The 8,431-nt window shown below is 42.3% G+C and overlaps 1 protein-coding gene across 1 annotated transcript; it reads right to left on the bottom strand.

The window, feature by feature from the left end:
* Nucleotides 1-437: 437 nt before the first annotated feature.
* On the bottom strand, nucleotides 438-8,012 carry Cdx4 (caudal type homeobox 4). The gene is made up of 3 exons (XM_051141304.1): nucleotides 7,511-8,012; nucleotides 1,649-1,794; nucleotides 438-644 (listed from the first exon to the last, which is right to left on the bottom strand). Exons 1-3 carry the CDS (start codon nucleotides 8,010-8,012, stop codon nucleotides 438-440), a joined length of 855 nt encoding a protein of 284 aa, XP_050997261.1.
* Between the last annotated feature and the right edge of the window lie 419 nt (nucleotides 8,013-8,431).

Below are 8,431 nucleotides of genomic sequence, written 5' to 3'. Positions count from 1 at the left end.
TTGCTAGGAAAACTGACTGCTTTAAAAATTTACTCCTTGAAAAGGTATATAGAGATACATTTCTGGTTACCTTACTCCTATCCTTTAAAAAGACCGTGATGACACTCAGAATGAAATAACAAATACAAGAGCATAGGCACAAGCAAGTTTTTGAAATTGTGAACAAAGTCTGAAGGGCTCTTGGGTCTAGACTTTAAATAGCCAAGCTTATCATAGAGTTTTCTGTCCAGCCTCCACAGGACAGTATGGAATAGGAGTTTTCTGGGGATGGTGTCTGAATGTTAAGTCTTCTGAAATGTCTCCAACTCATTGTGTGTCTACTTGTTTGGAATTCTACCTTACAAGGAATTACATCCAATTTCAACTGCCCTGCTGATATCTTAGAGGCAAACGAGAAACGCCAAGAGGGAGGGTGCTTCCGTATCTCAGCTCCTGCCTCATTCGGAGACTATGACTTGCTGTATCTCAATTGGCTGAAATCCACGCACAGCAGACGGAGCGGTGAAAAAAGCATTTGGCAGTTCCCCGGGGCTGATGGAGCCAGAGTCACTTTGCACGGAACCTCCACTGTTCTCAAACTGGGAGATTTTCTTTTTGATCATCTTTCTCTCCTTGGCTCTGCGATTCTGAAACCAGATTTTCACCTGAAACACAAAATGCTTTGTATTTAATGGGGACAACACCCTGAGTGTAGACAACACAGTGAGTGCTGATCTCACAATGCCCCTTCGTGCTCGTATCATTTCATTTGTGAAGTGGATCCATTTTACAGATTCTAAAAAGCTGTGGCTCAGAGGGGCAGGCGCTTGGTAAGAAATGAGACTGAAATCATCAAACTTAGAACTAGACTCTGCATGCAGAGTTCTATATGTTACAACATATAGTGATGCTGAGAACTGCTGAGGAAAGAGAAAGAACAGCAACCGTGAGTACAATTGACCATTAAGAGAAACTTCCTTATGTTAAAACGTTAACACCTAGAACTGGGTGAACAGGGTCATGAAATTCCAACAAGAAAACCATTTCTCATTGGAAATCAACACCAGCGTGGTATTAACCTATGGATGGAATGCAAACTGCTTGAGATACGGCAATGTATTATGGACTTTTACTTCTCCAGCATCACTCCTAGACTTCAGGGTAAAATCACCAGGTGTGCATGTAATTGCAAAGTGGGAATGAGTGGAGACTGCTAATCTCCACTTGATCTTCATTGAGTATTCACAGTAAACTAAATTTGAGTCAGGCATCATAACATCATATAGATCAGAGAAGATTACACTTCCTATTTTGAATGAAAGAAAAGCTCTATCCATGTGCACCTTGACTGGTAGGAAGCAGACAGTGGCCATAGTTGTGAAACTTCCACTTCTCACACTTGTTAGTACTACTTGAGGAACCAGATCAAGTGGCCTTAATTGATGAATTATACTGGAATCCTAATCCCTTTGTACCTCTCTGCTCCGTGCCTTGCTCCCAGGCCAACATGATACCCACCCATTAAATAGTTAATAAATCCACTGGCCAATGAAACAACATAGGATGAGTGTGGGTTTAGGAGTGCTCAGAAAAGCATCTGTCCTATGGTTTGTCTTTTCCTCCAAACCCTAGGCAATTGAAATGATTATGTAGGAATGTTTGGTAGTACCTGTCTCTCAGAAAGGCCCAGGTTAACTGCCAGCTCTGACTTCCTCCGGATGGTGATGTATCTATTGCAGTGAAATTCCTTTTCGAGCTCCAGCCTTTGATGATCAGTGTAGACCACACGATACTTTTCCTTTGTCCTGGTTTTTCCTGTTGGGGGAGAAAGCATGACATTTCATCTTAAATTCTTCTCCTTTGGAGGATATATGGGTTGAAGGAACCAGTTACTTTTCTTACTTTCATTTATTATTTTAAAATATAAAGCAATTGTATTTTAAACCAAATATGTCATGTCTATTTATCCATTAAATGCATTATCATCTATACCTAACTGGATGTTTATATTAATGTCCATCATTCTACCATATATATGAAACAAATATCCTTTTAATGTTTCTCCTGAAATAATCAGTCAAGTTACAGCTACTCTACCATTGATCTATTGTTATACCAAAACATTTAAAATACTCAAAACACTCAAATCGTACTTTTCATCATATTCCCATTCCACATATAACAATTTAATTAACAGTAATGGCAACATCTACCATCAATTACACTTTGATTTTTGTTGTTGTTTTGTTTGATTCAGGGTTTCTATGTATAATAGCTCTGGCTGTCTTAGAACTCACTCCGTAGAACAGGCTGGCCTTGAACTCATATAAATCCACCTGCCTCTGCCTCTGGAGTGTTGGTATTAAAGGTGTGCACCACCACACCCGGCCCTCATTAATCACATTTTATGCAATTCTTTCATGGCTGTTTTCCAGTATTTTACCTATTCTGTTAAATTATGCAGAGAATGTTTTATCCTCATTCTATAGACAAGGAAACCAAGGTTCAGTTTAGGTAAGTGAATTGGTGCTGATGAGCCTAGTAACGTAAACCTGAGGATGTACCTTTGACTCTCAGTTCAGTATGCTAGATTTATTCCCAGTTTAAGCCGGTTGGAAAGAGTAATCCCAAGTGTGGTCAACTATTCTGCAATCCAGATCTTATAGTTACATATACTACCTAGAAAGAATTTGTATAACTTAAAAAGAAGTTTTTTTTTTTTGATACTTAGCAAGTCATGTTTCAAAATAGCTCCTATTATTTATTGGGAAAAGTAGTATTTTTCCTGTGGGAGTCTTAAGGCTTTTTTATTTCCAAGTGGCTAGTGAATGGGGGAAGGAGGGAGTGTTGACTTAAGCAGACTGAATGACGTGAGGGCCACACGTGCTTTGAAAAGATAGCCAAACATTTGGTTTGTGTTACAACAACATCTAACTAATTTCTCATGCTCTCCTTCAAACAGAGTGTTATTCCTCCTTTCAAATTTCCCAAAGGTGATTAGGAACTTTCCCTTTCTATTCAGTTTCTCTAAGCCCCTCTAGTATCTTGCTTCTTCTTCTTGTTCTTTTTTTTCCCCCTCTGTGGCTTTTAGACACTTCTTCTGATCTTCTCTGGTTGTTTTTGATGTGAGGTTTTGGGGGGCGACTTGTAGGACAAAGACTCTTTAAAGTGGGTCCCTAAACTCCATTGAGGTGTTAAGATGCAGCACAGGCCTAACAAAGGAGCTACATAGCATGGATCCCGTGCTGAACCCTCTTTACACTCAGGAACACCAACCAATTGGCTTGGAATTTACAAGCCCTAAACAAATGTCAGACACCCTTTCATCTCCAGGAAGAGGAGGGGGCATGGATGTAGAAACAGATCTACCTTAGGAGTCAACTAAGTGGCTGGATAACAGAAGGACTACTCAGTGAAAGGAAAATGCCCTCCCTTGAAGTGATGAACCCTAAGTCCCAGGCAAGCAACTTTCCTCCACGCAGAAGCATAGGAAACCAGAGATCTGTCTTTTGGAATATTCTAAAGACAGAATGGAGACTGAAGGATGAAAACAACAACCCAAGGTTCAATTTGTTTTTCAGGACCTCAAATTTCAGAATCAAAATATATCTTTGAAGATATATTTCTTAAAGCCCTTCCTGATTAAAAAGGGACTGAGTTTACATTTTAACTTGAAGCAGAGAGGTTAAAATTCAACTTGTGTGCGTCTGGGTCTTCAGTTCAGTCAATTAATCAGTAAATATAACCAGACTTCAAGAACTCTGGAAAGCTTGTGGTCCTTCCCCACCCCCATTGGTCATAAATTCCCCTCTTGCAGTTTCTTCTGAGGACAATAAAGTCAAGACCAGGCCTCTTTATTTGCCATGAAAATGCTCACCCTTTCCGGCAATATAACCTCCGAAGAAAGGAGCAATGAGAAGAGCCTAGATGCATATCAAAGCTAAACAAGTGTTAAAAAGGGTCTGTAGGTCCATTCTGATAGATAAGACCTAAAACTCCAAGAAGACAGAGGACTATACTACCTGCACAGTTTACAAAAAGAAGTCAATTGAAATTTCCTGGCACTTGTCTTGTGCTGTCTTCTCAGAACCATTTCTCTCCCCCATTGCCTCTTCCCTGAGTGAAGGGATTTGGGCACTTTCTGCAGAGCATAATGTCCACATTCCTGTAACTCTAGCCAAATACCAAGGAAGCATGCAGAGTACTTGTTTTTAGGGTTTAAGTTCCTTTATTTTCCAGGGACAATGGCATTTTGAGACCAGGGGATTTCCTCCTCAGCTGATATTGTGAGTTAATTTAGGATTTACTAAATCTAAGATTTACTAAAGACTACTTCCATTTCTCTGACGTGAGATTTTCGTTACTTCTTCCACAAAGACCTCCATAGCTCATAGTGGTCCCTCCCACCACCCAGAGGCAGTGCCCTCACAGATCATAAGACGATGTCACTATATAGGATGCCATTGTCACCATAAGTGTGGTTGAAATGGTGTTCAGTGGAGAGGCTAGCAGCCAAAGTGATGCTAAGCAGCAAAGCCTTTACCAAGCCTTGGGACCATGACGGTGATTGCAGTGGAGAAAAGATGAAGAAAGCCGTTTTCTTACATAGACACTACCACCATGATGACTTTTCCCCTAATGGCAATCCCTTACTGCTTATAAACTAAAAAGTACGACCAAACTCATTTAAGAAATTGTCCAACAAGATATGAAAAACCTAGCAATGCAATGACAAACCTCAGAGATTGTTAAGCAACTCAGTTTATGAGGTGTCCCAATTGAATACAGCTTTTAAAGTATTTCCTTAGTGGTGTGTGGCTTAATCAGAATCAATCAAAATTACTTCCCTTCCTTTTATAAACTGAAAGCTCTTTCCATCTCTGCCTAGGATTCAGCCTGTGCAATACTCATACAGGGACTCTGTTCTGCACTAATGAAAACAGTGAAAAAATAATTTGCTCTCATGCACTGGCATTGTTTAAAATGTGAGACTGCATGAAAATATTAACATTCATAGAAACTTTTGGATAAGATAGATTGCATATACATTCTGAAATGACATGTTTGAGATATAATATTAAGAAAAATATATGCCTTTTAAAGTCATATTTTCTGGAAGGCAGTGATTTATTCTATATGTCAATCTCCTTGCTTTCATTAGAAATCACAGCTGTAATGAGTGACACGTGCACACACACACACACACACACACACACACACAAACACACACTAACTTAAGTCTCTTTCAATTATCTTCATTAATGGAAGAAACTTTCACTGGATTGCCTTAATTGAGGGAAGAGCTACTTCCTTTCTGTTGTCCATGAATTTTTCCTCTTAGTCCTAAACCATATGTTGAGGCACAGTGCTACAGGTGAGCAGAAAGCTTAGGAAGATCTGACTCATTCACCATTTAACAATTATTTAACACCTGCTCTGCTTTCTAGGCATATAAAGGGGGTACATTTTGGTTCAGAGTGTCCAATGGGGCAATGACATTTATTTTTGTGGAATTTATGGCCTGGTATTATGAAAGAGACTCAGTGAGTCTAGAATCTCCAGAATTTATGCAAAATGTTCCTTATGTGTGTGCCATGAGGTGCTCTTAGGCATAATCATCATCTTCTTAAATTAATGATAAGCAACAACCTGACCTACAAGAATATAACAAAAGAATGATATTAACTTATTAGGAATTCACAAATTTTCATCTATAGGAAGAGTTGCCAAGAGTTCAAGCACTTGGAATATCATTCTCAGTTTTAAGCTTCTCCTAAACACTGAAAAGAAAACTTTGTAAAGGTGGCATGATTAAGTCAGGTCTGAGAGTTTAACAAATGAAGGTACACAACTTCTCTTGGCATCAAAATTACCTGAAGAAGTAGGTATATGTCTCCCATATATATGGAAGACAAAGAAAAACAGAGAAAACTGTGATGGTTTTCCCTCATCAACAGAAAGAAAGTTCATCACAAGATAATTTTCTTATTGTGTCCTTTTCCCCATGTTGTTTTCTATTCTCGGCAAAGAAACAAACAAAAAACAAGCCAGTGATATTTCCCCTGAAAGTATTTCAAAGGATAACTCTAGACAGTAGCTACTTTTATTTCCTTTTTAAAAAAATGTGCGATTTGCTTCTTACTAGGTTTTGGTGAATGGATGTTAAGTTTACCCCCAAGAATAGATGTAACCACCTCTTTGGGGATGAATGCCCTACCCTAGTCCTATTTTTAAAAATGTTTCATGATTCACCCATATTTTCTTTTTAATGTTTACCACCACAGGCTTTTCAGCAAGCCCTTAAGTGTTCCTTTTAACTTGGGATCTCCACCTTAGTAATGAAATTGGAGCTTCTTCCTGGCTGAAAATTCCTCCAAAGGTAGGAAATGGACCTTTCTATCCTCCTTCCTTTGTTTTTTGGAGGACAGAATTGAAAATATAGGATTGTGAACAGCATAGTCATTATGGATAAATACCAGTTCCTCCCCAGAGGGGTGAATGTGATAGCCAAATGTCACTAGTTTTCTCTACTGACAGGGAGCGAGTATTGGAATAATAAAGTGATAAGAGAACAACCACAGCTGGAAACAAGCATGTCATCCTCTTCCAGGGCAAGATTAAAGCTGAGCCCTCACTTCCTCTACGCGCCTCCCTCCCCACCAGCTTCCTGCTCCCGGTGGTTGCCCAGGGCTTGCTGGTCAGCGACATTAGACCTTAAACTGGGATTCTTATGCAATCTCCTGTGTTGTCGCTGTCTCAGACTTGCGTTCTGCCTCTGCAAATTTGTGGACACCTGCTGGAATAGCGATGAGGGCTTTAGGCACTTAGGGGGTGCGCCTGGCAGGTGTAAGGGTTGTGTCATATGAAATGACAGGTCAGTGCTGTAACTTTGCCCACCTCAATGGGGCATTGGAAAAAGGCGGTTGGCTTCAGTTATTGCCAGTTTGGGTGAAGGAAGCTTTCCACCGGGCTGCTTTGCCATAAAAGCCTTCTTAGACTGGACAGCTAAGCCAGCTAAGCACTTACTAACTTGAGCATCACCAGTTTTCGAGGAGTCTCCATACTAGTAGGGAAAGATTTGGAGATAAAACCCGCAAGCATCGTGACAACCTCAGCTGTTCTCTCACCTCGTTCATCACCTATGAGCTTCTGTTTTCCCATCTGGACAACGACAGGGTTGGAATCCAGATCGTTGTGGTTTATTAAGAACAGTGTCCATGCGCTTACTCCCTTGACTTATCCGGGAAGGGTAAAGCCAAGCCAAGCCAAGCCAAATCAAACCAACCAAACTAAAAGCCCCAACAACCCTCAGGAGAGATTCAGTCTCAAGCGCTACTTTTAGCCGACGTTGAACCCAGACGCGAAGATGGGAAGTATTTATCCCGCCAGCCAACTACGCTGTGGACTACTTAGCCTAACTCTCTTGTGGGACACGGCGTCGGGGGTGGGGGTGGGGGGTGAAGAGTAAGAGGGCAAGCAGACCAAAAGTAGAGAACGGAAGGTAAGAACCGTGGAGCGACGGGTTACTCACCGGTCACCTGCACAGTTTTGCGCATCCACGCGTAGGGGCTGTGGCGGCTCCTGCTGGGAGAACTGGCGCTGGCTGTGCCTGAGTCGATGGAAACTAGTGACTCGCTGGCGGGGGCTGACAGGCTACTGCCGTTGCTTGTACCGCCGCTGGGGCCCAGACTGCCGTAGTCTGGGGAGCCGAAAGCCGGGGAGCTCGAGGTCAAGTCGTTCATGGGCACTGTGCCCATTGTATTGGACGGCCCAGGGTATGTACTCCAGTCTTCCCGGGGCGGACTGTAGGGTGAGCTCCAGGCTCCCAGCGAAGGCCCGTGAGGATTCATATTGGGCATATGAGGATACCCCATATAGTGTGGGTAAGCTGGGGCTGCAGTGAAGTTGGAGGCAGGCAGCGGACTACCACTGCCCCCAGAGGTGCCCACTCCGGCTGTGCTGCTTCCTCCAGGGCTCCTGAGAGTGCCTGGGTACATGCTTGCTTCTTTTTCCAAAAGGCAGCTTCCATACATGGTGGCTTGGATAGAAAAAGTTGCTCCCTAAGCCATCCTGAAGTCCCTGTAAACTTAGCGCCAACCCAAGTTCGAGACGCAAGAGACGATCAGTTGGGGTCAGTACTAGCTGCGCTGCTAGCTCCTCTGCGCCGCTAGGACTCCTCCATCCTTTCTTTCCTACCCCAGGTTTCCAGGTGACTGTTAGTGGGCCATAGGAGGGCCACCAAAGGCTGGGCTGACGTCAAGGGGCTTCAGGCTTTTACATAGCATTTGCATTCAAATGAAGGGCCGGTTCACGTCTACAGAAACTTGTTCACTCCGGAACCTTCTTCTTGGCTCCCGCGTTTCTGTGCCGCTTCTGGGATTCTTCTGCTTTCTTAGCGCTACTTTTGCGCTTTCGGAAGTAGTTTGTTCCTCAAGAGATTTCTGACCAGCTC

Source organism: Acomys russatus, chromosome X (genome assembly GCF_903995435.1).
Source record: "Acomys russatus chromosome X, mAcoRus1.1, whole genome shotgun sequence".
In the NCBI taxonomy this organism is placed as follows: Eukaryota; Metazoa; Chordata; class Mammalia; order Rodentia; family Muridae; genus Acomys; species Acomys russatus.
Note: the sequence above shows the minus strand (reverse complement) of the source record. Positions and strands in the feature narration are given on the sequence as shown.

What these genes read in the sequence shown, in the direction of transcription:
- Cdx4 (XM_051141304.1), bottom strand. Translation starts at nt 8,012, where the DNA reads ATGTATGGAAGCTGCCTTTTGGAAAAAGAAGCAAGCATGTACCCAGGC. An exon ending in CAAAACTGTGCAGGTGACCG is followed by an intron (nt 1,795 to 7,510) that starts GTGAGTAACCCG and finishes CTCCCCCAACAG; the next exon opens with GAAAAACCAGGACAAAGGAA. An exon ending in TGGGCCTTTCTGAGAGACAG is followed by an intron (nt 645 to 1,648) that starts GTACTACCAAAC and finishes TTTGTGTTTCAG; the next exon opens with GTGAAAATCTGGTTTCAGAA.